The sequence below is a fragment of the Asterias rubens genome, chromosome 1, assembly GCF_902459465.1.
Source record: "Asterias rubens chromosome 1, eAstRub1.3, whole genome shotgun sequence".
Taxonomy (NCBI): domain Eukaryota; kingdom Metazoa; phylum Echinodermata; class Asteroidea; order Forcipulatida; family Asteriidae; genus Asterias; species Asterias rubens.
Genome location: NC_047062.1, coordinates 29,264,667 through 29,283,073, shown reverse-complemented (window position 1 = coordinate 29,283,073; position 18,407 = coordinate 29,264,667). Strand labels below are relative to the sequence as shown.

At 39.3% G+C, this 18,407-nt stretch overlaps 1 protein-coding gene across 1 annotated transcript in view; it reads right to left on the bottom strand.

Moving 5' to 3' along the window:
- Window positions 1-635: 635 nt before the first annotated feature.
- The window catches only part of LOC117292001 (symplekin-like), a 33,433-nt gene continuing 15,661 nt past the window's right edge, over window positions 636-18,407 (bottom strand). Inside the window, exons 13-27 of the mRNA XM_033773992.1 lie at window positions 17,162-17,311; window positions 16,058-16,127; window positions 13,810-13,989; window positions 12,731-12,817; window positions 11,756-11,948; window positions 11,202-11,283; window positions 10,437-10,619; window positions 8,941-9,122; window positions 8,104-8,173; window positions 7,700-7,808; window positions 6,997-7,097; window positions 5,700-5,892; window positions 4,996-5,231; window positions 4,581-4,709; window positions 636-2,503 (exon numbers count right to left, since the gene is read on the bottom strand). Of these exons, the coding sequence (XP_033629883.1) occupies window positions 1,322-2,503; window positions 4,581-4,709; window positions 4,996-5,231; window positions 5,700-5,892; window positions 6,997-7,097; window positions 7,700-7,808; window positions 8,104-8,173; window positions 8,941-9,122; window positions 10,437-10,619; window positions 11,202-11,283; window positions 11,756-11,948; window positions 12,731-12,817; window positions 13,810-13,989; window positions 16,058-16,127; window positions 17,162-17,311 (3,147 nt within the window). The 3' untranslated portion in view covers window positions 636-1,321. The remainder of the gene's footprint in view (window positions 2,504-4,580; window positions 4,710-4,995; window positions 5,232-5,699; window positions 5,893-6,996; window positions 7,098-7,699; window positions 7,809-8,103; window positions 8,174-8,940; window positions 9,123-10,436; window positions 10,620-11,201; window positions 11,284-11,755; window positions 11,949-12,730; window positions 12,818-13,809; window positions 13,990-16,057; window positions 16,128-17,161; window positions 17,312-18,407) is intronic.

The window sequence follows — 18,407 nt, the reverse complement described above, 5'->3', positions numbered from 1 at the left end:
TCTACAATTTATGGCTGTTATGTTTCAATGAAATAAACATACATAAACATATTGTCAATCTACAAGGAACATTTCAAATTCTTTGGTGTGTAAAAGTTATTATAGTTGGTAGAGCGCTGGCATGTTAATCCGGAGGTTGTTGGTCCAAATCCCGCTCTAGTCAATTTGTATTTGCTCAACCCCAAATCAGTTATTACTTTTAATGCATAAAACTTTTGAAGAGTCTAAATTAAAGGGAGTGTATAGACGATGTGACCTCTGACGTCACACGAAAACCATAACATGATTCGCGCGCATACCGCCCGCCAAAACCTTTGTGTTTTGGCAGCCAGCTAGAAAGTGTAGGCAGTCTTACTATGACTACGCAACTCAGTGCCTGGCGAAACATGACGTATACAGTGTTTTGTCAACAGAGGGCGGTTTGAATGTAAACATAGGTCATCGTCTATACCTTTGGCAGGTACTCCAACATTAATGTCCACCAAAAAAAAATTTGTTAGAGGCACTGCAGATGTTGATAATTGTTCACATTTTGTGATACCAGAAAAAACAAGAGTAACTTTCAGATTCGAGAGTAATTTTTAGATTCAGTTAATCTTATCCTTATAAGAATAAAGGTGTAACAGTACCAGGCATAAAATATCATTGTTATGTACATCCAATATTTATTGTCGACAATAAACAAAAACAAAAACAGTTCATCTCATACCTAGGGCGCATGACAAATTTTAAGGCGCATAAACTTTCATCTTATTGTACCATGAAGGAAAACACTAATTCTATGTTAAAATAAAAGTTTATATTCCTGAATAAGTTTAGACTTGTAGACAAGTCAATGAGCGTTGCAGAGCAATATTGCTGGCTTCCGACTACTGCCCCATTTAAATGGAGCCATTGCCACAAAAGCAGTTAACTAGTCTTCAATTTCTGCAGTTTCAATTTCTGACAACATAATTTGGCTCTGATAGACTTTCGACTATAGACTTGGATGGTTTAGCACAAAGTCATGAGAGTATCTCGGCTAGAAAAATACAATATTTCCAGGATTGAAGCAGAAGTTGAAATACCAAAGGTAAGAAGTTTAAGGTCAACACGACGCCTTCCAGGATTAAACCATACCCTGTGAAGCAGCCAAGCTTCATCACAAGACTGAATAAAATATACAAAATGATGGTTCTGTATCACAAACCATGAAAGTCTGCTACAGCTATGTCAAAACATATTCTCTGAAGAGAAAGAGAGCAATTGATGTTTGAAGATATACAAAAGATGTAGCTCTTTATGCGAGAAAACTGCCTTTCAACATATCCTGCTTCAAATGTTACTTCTTAAGTCTTGTGCTTTTCCTAGTTCCAGGAGCTGGTGCGGGCGACTGTAATTTCTTGGCGCCCCTCCCTCGTCCACGCCCACCCCTCCCTCTACCCCTTCCAATCTGTGCCTGCATCTCACTTGGCGTTCCATCTTCAGTATCCATGCTCTCAGAATCGGCTGCTCCTAACAGATCAGACGACTGACCTTCATCCATTTCTTCTTCTTTGTCATCTTCCTCATCTTCTGAAGCTTGATCTTCGTCTTCTTCAACTGTCGGTTCATCCCCTTCTGGACTTTCTTGCTGCATGTCCTCCTCCTCCTTGACTGCCTCTGCCTCTTTTTTCTTTAGTTCTTGCTCTTCTTTGTTTTTTAACTCTTCTTGTTTTTTCCTTTCCTGCTCTTGTTTCCTCAACTCATCTGCTCGTTTCTTTTCCTCCTCTGCCTTCTTTACCTGCTCCTCCTTTTGTTTCCGTTCTTCCATCGCTTTCTTCAAAGCTTCTTCCTGTTTCTTTTCTTCCTGTTTCTTTTCTTCCTGTTTCTTTTCTTCCTGTTTCTTTTCTTCCTGTTTCTTTTCTTCCTGTTTCTTGTCTTCCAGTTTCTTCGCATCTTCCTCTTTCCTTTTCTTTTCAAGCTCCTCCTTACGCTGTTCTTCTAGTTTCTTGGACTTTTCCTGCTCCAACTGGTTTTTCTTCTCCTTCTCTTCCTGAGCAGCCTTCATCGCTGCCGCTCTCTGCTCTCGCTTCTTTTTTGCCTCCTCGGCAGCTCTCTGTCCTGCCTCTCTCGCAGCCTTCATTTTTGCTTCCTGCCAGATCTTCTGCTTCTCTTTCCACTCCTGGGCAATTTTATCCGCCTCTTCCTTTTTCTTCTGCTCTTCAGCTTCTTTCTTCGCTTTGGCTTCCAACGCTACTTTCTCAGCAGCCTTCGCGGCGACCTCCTTTTGTGCTCTCATTTTCTCCGCTCTTTCCTTGGCGGCTTTCTCTGCCTCTTCCCGTTTTAGTTTCTCCTGCTTCATCCTCTCTTCCTTCAGCTTCTGTTGGTAAAGTCGTGCCTGCTCCTTGTCTTTTGCCTCTTTCTCCTTCTTGGCTTTTATTTCATCCTCCCGCTTGTTCTTTTCATCCTCTTCCTTCTGCTTTTTCTCTGCAAAAGGATCTGTTTCCAAGACGGTCATGATCGGGAGTGGAATATGCTTTTGCTGAAAGACAGATAAAAAACAAAATCAAGCAAAATCAATCTTATACGGTTGAAAGATAATGATAGAAGAAAACTTCCCTTACAATAGTACTTGCGGAGGTGCTGTTTTCTTTGAGAAATGAGTAAAACAAATTCATGAAAGTAATTTTTGTCTCAGGAGACAAAAAAACTATTTTAGCATGTACAACAGATTTACGCGAATCTCCTGAAAACATTGCTTAGTGATTTTCACTTTTTTTCTAAAAAACTTGACGACTAATGAAGCTGAAACTTCTACAGGTAAATTAAAAACATACATGTTCAATTTAGGGACCATGGATAAATTATGTCACGGGAACGACCGCGTCGCGACGCGTTCCTTCGCTTGACAAAACGAACAAAAGAAAAACTACGGAGTGGAACGCGTTCTCCTCAACCACCGGGTCTCGAGGAAGACCCACTGTATAACAAAGGAACAATGGGTGTAGGCCGAAAACCACTGTGTAGTTATAATCGGCTTATCTGGGTAGATAAACCCAAGTTGTAGCCCTTTTCACACAATAAGTCAAAACACAACCGCAGATTAAAAAATAAAAAATACTACGTCTTTGCACGACCGCCATGCAAAATAATCCCCCAAAGTAAAACAAAGTCAATAGGAAAAACATCTTACATTAAACAGTAAAACTATACTCTTTTTTGTACATCCAAGGTGTCCAAAAGGTTTCATGTTTGAACAATGAAGCCAACACGTTATGAAGTTTTTCTTAAACACGCTTAATATTTCCCAAGGAACTGCTGAAAATTCACCACGTTGCACAAGGTACCAGCGACGGCGCCAATGTTGTATGAGTTTAGCTCGGGCACCAACGCTGGTTAGTATTGCAATTTTCGGACACCAGATTCTCCCGAAAGTCTTAATCTCAAGGCGGTTGAAACTAATTTCGTAAGCTGTTGCGCAATTTTTCCAACGGAGATAGCTCTCCCGCTATCACATTGTTTAGGAAAGCCCTCTAGCGTTCAATGTTTCTTGCATTATAGTTTGTTGCACGCAAAGTAACAAGACTACTAGGCCTGAATATTGAAAACACTGTGTGTGAGTGTGTCGCTGGATATAGTGTGTTTGTGTACTACGATGTAATTTTGCGTTGTGTTTTGTGTGATTGCGAGCCGGTCAGCATGATTTCGCGGTACCTTTATGAACGAATCTTGTAAGTGTAATCATCTCTGTAAACATGGGTCCTAATGTAACAATTAGATGTAGATACAAAATAAGTTGGCAATGATTTCAAATTTAAGAATAATAGTCACCACTTCAACTTGTTATGGCAGTAGCATATTATTGTATTGGCTTTGGCAAACTTGAGGGTTGGCTGTACACGGACATCTCCAACCCATTGTCTGGTGTATACCTGAGCTAGACCGCAAACAATAATCCTTCACCCCTTCGTGGCTTACTTGCAAGCTGCCTTGTCCATGTAATCTGAACAACAAAAGGCACCAACAATAGAGTTCGATAATGAGGGACCTTAAAAATCAGTGAAGCGCTTAATCCATCTTGGGACGGGCGCGTGACAATTTTGGGACGGACTCGTTCTAGAACGAGTCTGACCGCGGGCGGCCGCGTTCTTAATTTATCCATGGTCCCTTATGCCAAGGCAAAAAACTTGATCTAAAAAAGGTATCAAAACCCTTTGACTGTTTAAACTCGCACTGATTTCCTAAAACAATGACTGGAACAACACCGGTATCTATACAAACTAATTCTACACATCATACGGGGGCAGGTCTGGAATTTCATCTTAAAGGCAGTGGACACTATTGGTAACTACTCCAAATAATTATTAGCATAAAACTTCATTTGGTAATGAGTAATGGGGAGAGGTTGATAGTATAAAACATTGTGAGAAATGAAGCATCTGAAAGCACACAACTTTGTGTGACAAGGTTTTTTTTCTTCTTTTTCATAGTTATCTCGCAACTCCGACAACCAATCAAGCTCAAATTTTCACAGGGTTGTTATTTTATGCATATCTTGAGATGCTAACAAGCTTTATGAAATTGGACCCAAGTCTGCAGGGGTGTGATTGGATATCTACCTGATGTGGAGTGAAGGTTTGGACATGTTGTAACATTGGTATCCTCATGTCTGGACTCATCTCAAATACATTCTTGAGCTGTTCCACAGAGAGCTGTAGAAGCACCTGGAAAGACTGCGGTTTTGTGCGCTGTGGGGAAAAGACAAATGTGCAACAAAACAAACTTCAGTTAGAACTTTGTTATCAAGGAGTGTGAGACAGACACAACAAAATTAATCCCTGAAAACTTGTTTTGAGAAAAGATTTGAGTTTTATGGTACAAACACAAGATCTAAGATTAATTGGTAGAGAGTTCCAGATACGTGGCGCAGCTGAAGAAAAAGACCAATCATCCCAGGAGCATAATAAAACAATCAAACGGATCCCCAAACCAAAGGTTTACTTTGCCTTAAAAAGGTGAAAAACCACAACTTACCTCGCAACATTTGACGAATCCTTCCCACACCTTGGGGAATTTCCAGACCTGTTTGACGATGAGTCGTTGTAGGATGTTCATGACGAAGCCACTTAACCTCGGGTACATACCCAGGGATTGAATGACTGTCCGCATCAGTAGAGTTGGAATGGTGGTCTGTTCCATCAGTTGCTGCATGACCACAGCTAGGACCTCCTGGGTGTAGATGGCCTTCTCATTGAAACACAAGCTGGTGGCTGTTGGAGGAGGGAGGTAACCAATGATAAATGCCACATTAAAGGCTGTGGACACTATTGGTAATTACTCAAAATAATTATTAGCATAAAACCTTACTTTCTTTCATTATCATCTCGCAAGTTTGATGACCGATTGAGCTCAAATTTTCACAGGTTTGTTATTTTATGCATTTGTTGAGATATGCCAACTGTGAAGGCTAGTCTTTGACAATTACCAATAGTGTCCACTGCCTTTAAGCATTTATGAGAGATGTTCTATGTATGTAAAAACATGTGCATGACATCAGTGTCCTTGAAGCATTTCGCGTTATGCAAGGGGGTCTATTGCACATTTTCTAGACACATCAACTATGGATGACCTGTAGCAGTGTACCTGGGCAGCCTGCAAAGCCTCAAACTTTGCTATTAAAGGGGTACAGCAATTTTCCTCTGACAAGGGTTATTCTAACATAACCAATCTAACCATACCTTTAATGATGGATTTAATATCACACTTGGCTGTATCAATGTTGTGCAGCGCAATGAGAAGTTCGGCTGGTGTCAGTGGGCTCTGACCGGCACTGTTATCCCCCTGGTGGCTCATCAGTAGACGATGGAATACCTCCTTCACTACGATGGGGTTCAGTTTGATCAACTTAGGCAGGGCAGCTATCACCTCTTTCTGGATGGTGAAAATACAGCATGGATAATAGTTAGCATAAATACTGGACCCAACACAACCTTAAAAATATCAACTCAAGCGCTATAGACATGTATGCTTTCAAATTGGGGCAAATGGTTTAACATACACAGGAACAATAGAGAAGCGTACGGATACAGATACAGATACGGATATGATAACCATATCCGCTCACGTCAACCGCGTGTTGGATTTTGTTTCGCAAACGATAGGTATGTTTCACTTGAGTGCGCTCGCATTCATCATGAGTGTTTTTCTGACAAAAATGACCGATAGAGACCCCGTGTTCTATACACTGCATTTTCTCATCGTTTTGCTTGCAAATGACTATCTACATCAAATTTTCTATCTATATCAAGCACGATACCAGTGAAAGCAATTCCATGGGAAATGTTTTTGATCTGAGACAAAAATACAACTTAAAGTCTGCAAAACAGTATCCGTTTTTCTACGACGTGTATGAGCTCCCGTATCCGTTGCTAACATGTATGCAAAATACGATAGTCGTGGATACGCGTTACGTGAACACACACAGTGTTGACTTATCAGTATCTGTATCTGTATCTGTATCCAACGCTTGCGAAACCTCTCTAATATTAGTGGACAGCAACTGTCCAGGGCCCAAGTTCATGTTGCTTAGATATTTTCTGTGATCAAAATAATAATAATAATAATAATAACTTTCGATTTATATAGCGCCTAATAATTAACACTTAATTCTCTAAGTGCTTTACAAAGAAGTACACTTTACAATCTACAACAACATAAATATAACATAAAAAGGCCATGGTATTTTTGCTAATAACTTTATTCTGGTAAGCAGCAATTTGTTGTGCTTAGCTTCTTTTTGTGCTTAAGCAGCTCTATGAAATTAGGCACAGGTTCGACTCCTATGGGGCTAATGGAAAAGGTACATGTATGATAGATACCACATTAACTATATGACCATTCATTATCTACTATACGGTTTTGCAAATGAAAATGACCTTGCCCTCTGGAAGATGTAATTCCAGGTCTGACTGGGCTAGTCAGATCAAAGGTTTGCGATGACCTTTAGACTCCAGTTGATGACCTCTGACCTCTTACCTTTTCTAATCCAATTAGGACTGGGATGAGGAAGCGGACGTCAGACACTCTCTTGAGGTAGAGATCTCGGACTCGCTTCACAAGATCCTGAGACGGTGGGGCTAGATTAGAAGGACACAGGAAACACATTTAAACACGGCGATGATACAGGCATGTCATCAGCAAGGTCATTAATTGAAAGTTCATGATTGTAATGATCAAAAGGCCAGTGAATGAAAAGTGCATATTCATTTGAAAACAACAATAAAGCAAAACAACAATTATATGTTTTACATTATACACATATTGACTGGCAATGAGGTTCGGCCGAGGGACATAGGTCGCTCTTCTGGTCACTCAAAGTCCCTTGGGGGAATAGACGTGCACTAGTTACCTCATTGCCAGTCAATATGTGTTTTATAACACAGCTCAGTCTTAAATGGAAATAAGAAAAGAAATTTAGCAAAGAGAGGAAGTTTTTTAGTTGTTGTTCAGGGTTTACGCCAAGATAAGGCGCTGCAACCAGGCACTAAATTAAAAGACTATTGCCCTTTGGGCACTATTCCTGCAAAACACGCACGCGCGATCACTAGACTATATATTAGTTCACCCAACATGACCGTGTTTCAGCCAACCAGAATACAGAACAAGCATGAGGTGTGTTATAAATAAAAGTAATGCCTCTTTTCGCCAAATGTTATAAATTGCATTTCAATGGGCATACCTTTATCTGTGAGAATATGAAGCATTCTAGTGACGAGTGTTTCCGCTCCTTTGGGGCAATTCTCAACCAGGAGAAGGAGCTCTGGGGATGACATACCCATCCCTCGTACCTGGGGGAGGGGGGGGGGGAGAGATACAACTTAAAAACAACTATGTACAATCGTTGCTCATTATCAACCCAACAAGCCTATGGGGTAGAATTTGATGTTAGAGACGCAGCAAAACAAACAAACAAACAAACAAAGAAACTCAACAAAGAACAAACAATAAAGGTGTTACCACAAACATCTTTTAGGAATATACTTCCACCATGCAACGACTCAAATCCTAACATAAATGGTCATGCAATTAAAAGTACTGAATTGAGACTAACAATATTCAAGATCAAGTACTACTTTTACTTACCGGGGCTTCAAGAACTCGAAGCACTGTTCTCTTGATAAGAGCTGAGGTGCTAACATACACTGTAGCAAGCCTGAACAAATCAAATAAAACATTTATAAAGTCTGAAGTGAAAACTATAGATACAATGGGTTAGTCCCAATGTTACAAGTGTGCTTAGAAATTTGCATGTAACCAGCCAAAAATATCAGTTATTGTACATTGTTTGATACTGGTTATCAACTTAAATATAATATTAAGTTTTAATGTAACAAATTTTACAATAACATTTTACAGTATCGATGCGGTTTTCATTAGTGCCCAGTCGTCGATTTCACAAAACTCTTCCTAACTTAAAACTAATCTTAGGACTTAGGACGAGTCCAAACCCTGCACTGTAGCATGCGGACCTTAAGATTAATTCTAAGTTAGGAAGAGTTACTCATACTAACTCGAGATAAGACGAGTCCTAACTCTTTGTGAAATCGACCCCCGGTCATTGGGCCAATAACATTCTTTTAATCTTTCTCAACTTCCTAGGGAGTATACAACCCCAGGCTGCTGTGGCATCCAAAGGCTTTTTCAAACGCAACATAATAATAACAATAATTAACCATTTTTATGTAGCGCATAACACATAGTATAGTGATTGCTTGTCTGTCTTCAGGCTTCTCAACACAAGCCTTTGCTTCTAGATGATGCCTCCATACTTATTAATATATTATTCTCTGCCTTGTAAAAAAAGCATTGTTTATTGGATCAAATCACGCTCTAGTCAATTTGTCTTTGTTCATTCACAAATCATTTTCTTCCCTGATGACTCCATTCAACACAAGAAGGATGCAATAATGACCGACTTACCCATGGATAAGTTTATGATTGCTAGGCAACAGGGCTAGGTAGAGATACAGACATAGCTTGATGGATGGCTCAGCCCAGGCAGTGCCTACTTCCTCTGACTCGGGGTTCTCAGAGGTACGTTTGACAAGGGCTGCACTCGGTAACTCAGTCAGTAGGAGTTGCAGACATTTACTGGCAAAGCTCTGTAAGGTTGAAAATAATCATCATAAGATTATATAGGATTTGAGGCATTGCATGGTGAGGTATCAATATATATTTGGTTTGCGGTAACACCATGTGTGTATCTACTTGCCAGGTAGAGTTGTTCTTAGGGAACTGTCTTGCTTTATTCTACTGCCGTGGAGACTGCTGACGATGACTAGAGCAAGCTAGTCGAAACGTTGAGACCAATTTCAGAACTGACTCCGCGGCAGTACAGTTAATTACGATCCTATAAGCTAAAGTAGTAGTCCAGTCTAATTTCTATACCATCCGCCCTGGTAATAGTTAAAAAACAGGACAGTTCTTTTCAGAACTGAGAAGTCTCCCGACCCTCCGATTATCTACTCCACGGCAGTAGAATAAAGCAAGGCAGTTCCCTAAGAACAACTCTACCTGACAAGTAGATACACACATGGTGTTACTGCAAACCAAATATACATTATAAGATTATTAAAAAAAAAAAAAAAAAAACAGTACACAGACATGATATTTGGTCCCTGGGAAAAATTTGGAAAATTTCACTACACAAAAGGGCTGACCTACAAGTACACATGGTGTTGACTATAATATCAATTTCAGACTATTTGATTACAGTTGTTAAGATTTGTCTAAGGGGAAATAAAAATTGGAAGTCAGAATAAAGTAGGAAGAATATCATGCCTGAGTACAAAAACAAGTGTTCAAACACATATTGCATGAACACCCTATAAATTTCCATCAAAATCAGAAAATAAATCTGGTTAGGTAGAATTAAATAACTTTTTTTAATAACTCAGAAAAAAACATTTGGTTAGAATAGTATTACACACTAATGCTAAACATGTTCTGGATTTCTTCTTAGCTTAGGCTTACTTTTCAATTTTGGTTATTGTACATGTAAATATTATTCTTTGTATTTAGCGCCATGAGCACTTTGATGGATTTGTGCGCTTTATAAGTTCTCATTATTATTATTATTTATTAAACATAGCAGACAAATAATATCTTTAACACGTGCGTACGTCTAAATTGTATGTTTACCAGTGACTGACTTCACTGCTAGTGCAGTTTGGCATGTCGATGGCGCAGTGATCGCGTAGGTGGTGTGGTATATTTGTCTGACAGGTGGGTATTTAAAGCAAAAGTGACATCGTTAGTGTGGGGTGCTATTGAATACTTTAATAATAACTCAATAACTCAGAAAATAGATTCTGGATAGAATTGAATTACTTCTCCCCAAAATCCAACATAGACTTCCAAGAATTCCCAAGTCATTTAAGTCTTATTTTAAAGGGAGATTACCAAGCCTGTAATACCTCAATGGTTTCCTTGAGATCCTGTCTCTCATACAGTCTTTTGACGTACTGTGTGGCCTGTGACCTGACCTCGGTGCGCTCATGAAAGGTCAAGTCAAGAAGCTCCATCAAGTAGCGCTTAATATCCGCAGGTCGCTTCAGTATCAGCTCACGCAGAGCGTGCATACCGGTGAAAAAATGCGTCTAGATAGAGGGGGGGGGGAATGTACACAAACCATAAGAAATTAATTGCAAAGTAAGTTTGAAGCCTTAACATTGTTAAAACATTGTTATTATTACATGGCCCTATTTCATAAACTGCTTAGAGTCACTACCAGACACTGAGTGAAGGCGATAAGTGAACAACGCACGGACCTACGGCTTTAAGTCCCAACTGAAGGATGAAGTAGTAGTGGTCAAGTGTCTTGCTTAAGGACACAAGTGTCAAGGTCAAGACTGAAAAACCAACACTCTGCTGATCAGGAACCTCGGAGCATGGGTCGAGTAGGCTTGATCGCCCGGAGCGTCTTAGTTTTGTCTTGGTTTAAGACGTCAATCTTGCCTTGAGCTGAACCTAATGTAAATTTTGTTAGGTTCGCCTGTCTGAAACCATCATTTATTTGGGTCGACCTAGAGTCACTCGTAATCTATTTCATTCTGCGCGACTCTGGCTCGCCTGTCTGAACTAGGTGTTAGACACTTTATAAACACTTTACACTTTTTTAAATATTATAATATTACAATAAAAGGACGAATAGAAATCAATGAAAAGCCCTGAAGTCTTACCTCATCTTCACAAAACTTTCGAATGACTTTCAGGGCTCTCTCTGTAATTAATGGAGCTTCCATTACTAGGCGAGTGAACAACCTATGACAAGAGAAATAGACAGTTAAAGAAGTCAAATTAAACACACTATAAAGCTAACTAGTCTAAACTGAATCATGAACGGGGATGTGATAGGCTGTTGAAAATAAACTATAAGCGCAAAGCGTGAAAGCTTGCGAGCGCAAAGCTTGCGAACGCAAAGCGTGAAAGCTTGCGAACGCAAAGCGTGAAAGCTTGCGAGCGCGGAAGCCTCCGAGTTCGAAGCCTGCTTACATAAATTTATCTTAATTTTGAAAGCCCTATTCTGCATTTAGGGGTGTTCCATTATGGTTTTATCCTCATTTTTCTTATGAATTTAATCTTATTTATGAAATAAAATAATAAAAAAACTGTTTTGGGGTTGAAAAAACCCAAACAGATTTCCAGTTAAAAACGGAGAAATCACATCCCTGTATGAACCAGGACACCTTTATCAAGAAAACGTCTTTATTACTTATTATTATTAGCTCCTTACCCATCTCGCTGGTCCGGTCTCTCCAGCAGCGTCATTAACATGGCGCATAGAAGCTTGTCATATCGATTCATAGTGACTTCTTGTTCCAGGAAGCGTGGCATGTAACCCTGGTAGTTGGAGTACTCTTGATACAGCCAAGCAAAGGCAAGCTCAGAGTGGGCTCGAAGGTCCTCAAGAACGTGGGTCTTAAGCACTGGGTTATGGAGAAAAGGAGTCCTCTTCATATAATAATTTCAAATCTAAAAACCCAGTTCATACTTTCTACGAATGCGATGCGAATTTGACGTAACTTTGACGTCACAACTCTGTTTTCGCTGCGATATTCGCAAGAGAGTTGTGCACAACTCAACTGTTGCGAATTATTTGTTGCGAATATGTGGCGTCAACATTCAGATCGCATTCGCATTCGCAGGAAGTATGAACCAAGCTTAACTGCCTTTTAAAGGCAGGACAACTTTGGTAATTGTCAAAGACCAGTATTCTCACGTGGTGTATCCCAACATATGCATACAATACCAAATCTGTGGAAAATTTTTACTCAGTTGGTCATCGAAGTTGCAAGAAAATAATGATGCCTAATAGATGCCTAAGATGCCTAATAAAAGGCTTCAGGCCTGAAGTCTTTCAATATTTAGTGAGAAATTACCTCTTTCTCAAAAACTACAGTACTTCAGAGGGAGCCGTTTCTTACAATGTTTTATACTATCAACAGCTCTCCATTGCTTGTTACCAAGTAAATTTTTATCCTAAAAACTATTTTGAGAAAGGTAAAAAAAAAAAAGGTGCTCTCGAGAAAAAACACCACTCAACGAGGGCGGAAGTCTTTTTAAAGTAGAGCCAAAACAAATCCAAAATAGTACTCTCAAAGCCGTCTCAGGTTCCCATTTATACATCTCGGTTAAGAGAAGCATTAATGCAATTATGGTTAAGCAATGTTTAAGTATATCAATAAAAGAAATATGAAATTCGTCTTACTTGGAAAGAGATCACCACCAAACTGAGTGACAAGGCCCACAAGAATCTTGATCCTAGCCTGGGGTGCACCTCCCTGCAGACACAGCTCTGAAACGAAGACAGATTTATTTATTCTCTTCTATAAATAAGTCAAACTCTAGGCAGGCCAACATCACTGCCTTGCTGTGCGGATTTGTCACCAAGAAAACTATCGAACAAGATCTGGTGTATGTAAAAGTCATTAGTCATGTAGAGTGTCATGGCCGAGTGGTTAAGAGCATCAAATTCAAGTTCTGGTGCTGATTCACCGGAGCGCGGGTTCGAATCCCGGTCATGACACTTGTGTCCTTGAGCAAGATACTTTACTATAATTGCTTCTCTTCACCCAGGGGTATTAATGGGTACCTGCGAGGGTAAAGGTTGATATTGTGTATGAAAAAGCCAGAAGCGCCTTACAGGTAGCTCAGGGCTGTATACTCCCAAGGGAGCTGAGAAACATTACAGGGATATAATTGGCCCAATGACCAGGGCACTGTAAAGAGCATTGATACGGTTATTGTGAAAAGCGCTATATAAGAATTTGTTATTATTATTATTAGTCATCCAGAATTAAGTTTTTTAGTTTTAAAACCAATTTACACCTGTCTGGCTAGTGAGTTCGCATGATGCATAAAATACAAGTCTCATCCATCAAATTCATGTCTACAATTCTCAGAGAGTTACCAATGAAATCAAAAATGCAAATTAAATTTTATTAATTTGTTCCTTATAATTATTGTTTGTTTATTTTTGCTGTCCTTGATTTAATTTTTTTTTAACTGTTGTTGCAACACTTTCCAGATCTGGTTAGGGACTGTTCTGTGATTTTTATGTTTTTTGTGCAATTCTGGGTCTTTTGCTTGTGTCATTTGTGCAATTTAATGTTTTCTGCGTTTTAATCGTATTACATATAACTATCTTTTAACTGTATCAACTGAAAAATTGTAAATTTAAGACAACAATTCAGTTTGGTTTTTTTACTGCCAGTGTCTTTTTTTCCAAATATTGTTGAATAAATAAACCATTTATGAAAAATAAAAATAAAATTATTTGATACTCACTTTCACAGTCTATAATTCTTGAGAGTGCTCCGCTGACCAACTGATTGGCCACTATGGGTTCCAGGGGCACTGTGACATCATTCAACTTGAACTGCTTCATTCTAGCCCTGGGTTTAGGAACGCCTTGAGGAGCTTGGAAAGGAAGACCTGGCTTCTTCCGACCTTCCTCTTCCGTCACTCCTTAAATTTAAAAAAAACAACTCATAATTAGCCTTCTGGTGAATAACATATGAAACTCAAGAGTTACTGAAGAGGACATAGATATTTGTACAGTAACTTCATTTGTACAGTAACTCCATAAATAACATCAGAGGTAACAATAGAGGACCAGATTAAGACTTTTGAGTCACACAAATTGCAAAAGTTTGTTTAATCCCTTGACCTTTGACCTCGTTATTTGGAATGGGTCAATTGAGTATACAAATATGTGTATTAGATTTTCAAGGTCAGGTTTCTATTCACCTCCAACACAAACCTTGTCCATAAAATGAATAGTTTTAGAGATAATTGACCTTAAAGATTGCTAATTACCACCTAATTTAAATATGCAAATTAGGTCACTTCTGGTTTGAAACTCTTGTCCGATTTTGGATATGTCATCAATAACCACCCAATAAACAAGAATCAACAATAAAACAAACTTTTGCAATTTGTGTGCTCGACATGAAAAAAAATGTCTAAATCTGGTCCTCTACAAATTTAATTTGGTTTTAACCCTTACACCGATGTGTATTAAGCACTGTATAGACAATGTAACCTGTGACATCACATGTTTACAAAAGAGCCACAAAGCCTGGACTTCCTGCAGGCAAGATTTGCACACAGCCTAATGAAAGAAAACATAGAGATTGCACTGTCTAATTCTTATTAACTTTTGATTTGATGAAAGGGACACATCTCAAACTTATCCAGCTTTTACTTTCATAACTCTTAGATTGATGTGGAAATTATGACACAAAATGTCAACTTTCCCATATAACCAGTGCAGTATCTTGCCTGCCAGAAAAGCCAAAGAATGTTCAAGGTCACACTTATTGTAAACAAAGGTCACATGGTCTATACTCAGTACTTCCAAATTTCTGTAACAACAAATCCACAGGCAAATCAGTTCGGTGGGATTTTAACCCACGATCTTAGCATTGCTAGAGCAGCCAGAACTAGCCCAGTGGTTAGAGGCAGTTCCACTATTTAGTGTTAATTTCGATATCCCCGATGCAAAATTAAAATCTCCTACAGTGATTCAGTTCAGTTATGAGGCATCCTTGGTTTCATTGCCAGAAATATATTAATAATAATAATAATAATAATAATAATAAAAATAGTGATAATAATAATAGTTAGTTTGTATATAGCGCTTTAAACACCCGAAGGGCACCCAAAAGCACTTCACATTATTACCCCTGGTCACTGGGCCTTAAATCATTCCTAAAACCATCTCAGCTTCCTGGGGAGTATACAGCCTGTGCGCAACAAATATTCTGCTAAACCAATCACAAAAACCATCTCTGCCTTCACAGGTACCCATTTACCCCTGGGTGGAGAGAAGCTTATGATAAAGTGTCTTGCTCAAGGACACAAGTGTCACAACCGGGATTCGAACCCACACCCTGCTGATCAAACACCAGAGCTTGAATCCGGCGCTCTTAACCGCTCGGCCACGACACCCGATAATATTAATACCATGAATAATAATTCCTCATTGGAAAAGCCATGTGCTCAAATAACCTAGCTCAACATACATGTAATAGAGCTTCTCAATCAGAAAGCATTGATTCATACTAATCTACAGAGTTGACTATTATACACATATTGACTGGCATTGAGGTAACTAGTGTACGTCTATTGCCCCCGAGGGACTTTGAGTGACCAGAAGAGGGACCTGGGAAATAGGGCCCTATTCTGGTCACTCACAGGCCCGAGGGGGGATAGACGTACACTAGTTACCAAATTTTGCCAGTCAATATGTGTTTCATAACACAGCTCGGTCTTAAATGTCAAATAAGAACAGAAATCTGGAAAAGAAAGGAAGTTTTGTACTTGCTGTTCACGATTCAAGTCAAGAGAGGGCGCTGTAACCGGGCACTATTTTTCAAAGACTAGTGCCCGCTCGGGAACTAGTTCCTGCAAACACGCGCGAGTGATCACTAGACTTTATTAGTTCATCCCACTTGACCGTGTTTCAGCCAACCAGAATACAGGACAAGCAAGAGGTGTGTTATAATGTTGAAGAATGAGTTGATGATCTCACCTAGCACTGGGATACCAGTCGGCTTCTGGTTCTTGCTCTTGTTTTCTTTGTCCGCAGCATCAGCGTCCTCCTACGATAACAAACAACAAAGTCATATCAAAGGCGGTGGACACTATTGGTAATTACTCAAAATAATTATTAGCGTAAAACCTTTCTTGGTGACGAGTAATGAGGAGATGTTGATGGTATAAAACATTGTGAGAAACGGCTCCCTCTGAAGTGCCATAGTTTTCGAGAAAGAAGTAATTTTCCACGAATTTGATTTCGAGACCTCAAGTGAAATCAAGCATCTAAACGCACACAACTTCATGTGACAAGGGTATTTTTTTTTTTTTTCATTATCTCGCAAGTTCGATGACCAATTGAGCTAAAATTTTCACAGGTTTGTTATTTTATGCATATGTTGAGATACACCAACTGTGAAGGCTAGTCTTTGACAATTACCAATAGTGTCCACTGCCTTTAACTGTTGGTTTTTGACCCATACACCGATGTGTGTTCTTTTAGCACTGTATACTCAGTGCTAACAGAACACACATCGGTGTATGGGTAAAAAACAAAAAACAATTTATGTTCTTTATCCCCAACGCAAATTTAACATCTATTATATAACAAAGTCATAATCAGAAAATGTTTCTCTGTATATACATGTGTTCAGTTTGGGGTGACACCATGTGTTAACATCTTCTTTTTAGAACAGCCTCTGGTCGACAGAACAATGGAGGTAAGGGAAGTGGGCAAGCCAGATCTGTAACTTCAGGAGAAGGTTTGGCTCTTAGGGCTGGGTCGGTTGGGATTTGGCTGGAATAATAACAATAATAGTGGCTTCTTATATAGCACGCATGTCCATCACTCAGTGTCGCTCCTGTGCTGTAACATACATTATTTCCTGCGAGACATGGGACTACGCTTGAATTATGAGACCTTATCCTTTTATAGCAGCATGTAATGTTCTACAAGGTAGTGTGCATAATTTGCTGCACATCAGACCAGGAACACTGGGGTGAACCTCTTTCCTTTTCGATAAGTGCACTTGGCTCTTTTTTGTGCGTTAAACGACACACAATAAAAAAAAAAGAGTAATATAAGGAAAACAAAACATACCTCATTGAAATTGCTTGGTTTGATTCCCGCAGCAGCAATCTGACTGCTCAGCATGCGTGCCAAGTGGCCTATCTGGCTGTCTGTTCCAGCGGCCGCAATGGGGGTGTAGGTAGCCTGGAACTGGGGTGGCATGTTCTCTGGGAGCGTTACCTGTGGATGAAACAGTGTACTATAAGTTATCACACAAGCGCGAGTGGAATAGGGAAAAATATAGCACTTCTGCGTCCCATATCCAACGAGACCGAAGGCCGAGGTGGATATGGGACGCAGACGCGCTATATTTTCCGTATTTCCACGAGCGCGCGTGTGATAACGTATTTATCATCAAGCAAACTTGGCGCATGACATAGAACACACAAGACGCATGGTAGTGATATGAGCCGTGCAATATAGGTTTTTATCACCACTCCATTCTGCCAATCTGATTGGAGGATTAGCGCGTACTTGAAGATAAATAGTATTATAGACCCCTTGCAATACCCGCAGCGTACTCACATGTGCCTATCCCTGGTGTCATAATCGTATACAAAGAGAGTTGACACCCAAAAATACGCGCATTGTTCGGAGGCGCGTTCTGTATTGTGTAAGAAATCAAAAGTTCGTAATGCGAAACGCTTCAGAAACGCTGAGGTCACGCACACATTTTTACACACAGAGAACAGCTATTGCCCAATGATCTGCTTCCTTTTTGAGAGTGTGACGTCATATGCAGTGGGTCTATAGGTAACTTCATCTCGGTGTAGCCACCCTAATTTTCTTCTGTTTCTTTCAATGTAACCAAAAGAGAGGCTCAATAGAAACAAATAATCTGCACCCTTTCTGTCTACTGAGAATCAATGTATTTTATTGCAAAATGGTGCCTGCATTTTATTATTATTATTATTGGTTTTAAAAGCATTCAAACTTCCCAGTCAAAGGCCGAGTTGTGTTTAAAATACTGAGTTTTATAAAAAATTTGTTTTTTTTTTCTTTTTTTTCTTTTTAAAAACATTAAGAAATACAAAGTACAAAATTTAAAGTAAATTGGCTTGTGCCAATGACTTTCATATAACAAATGATTGCAGGGTTAAGCAAGCACACAAAAAAGAACTTAAACATAATGGTGAAAAAAGTCATACCAAAATTAGTTAACTATGTATTGAGTGTTACTTAGGTAGGTAACAAAGTCAGGCCATTAAAAGTTTTTTCAATCAATAGCTGCAATAAAAAAAAAAAAAAAAAATGCTGATTGGCTCATGAAATTGGT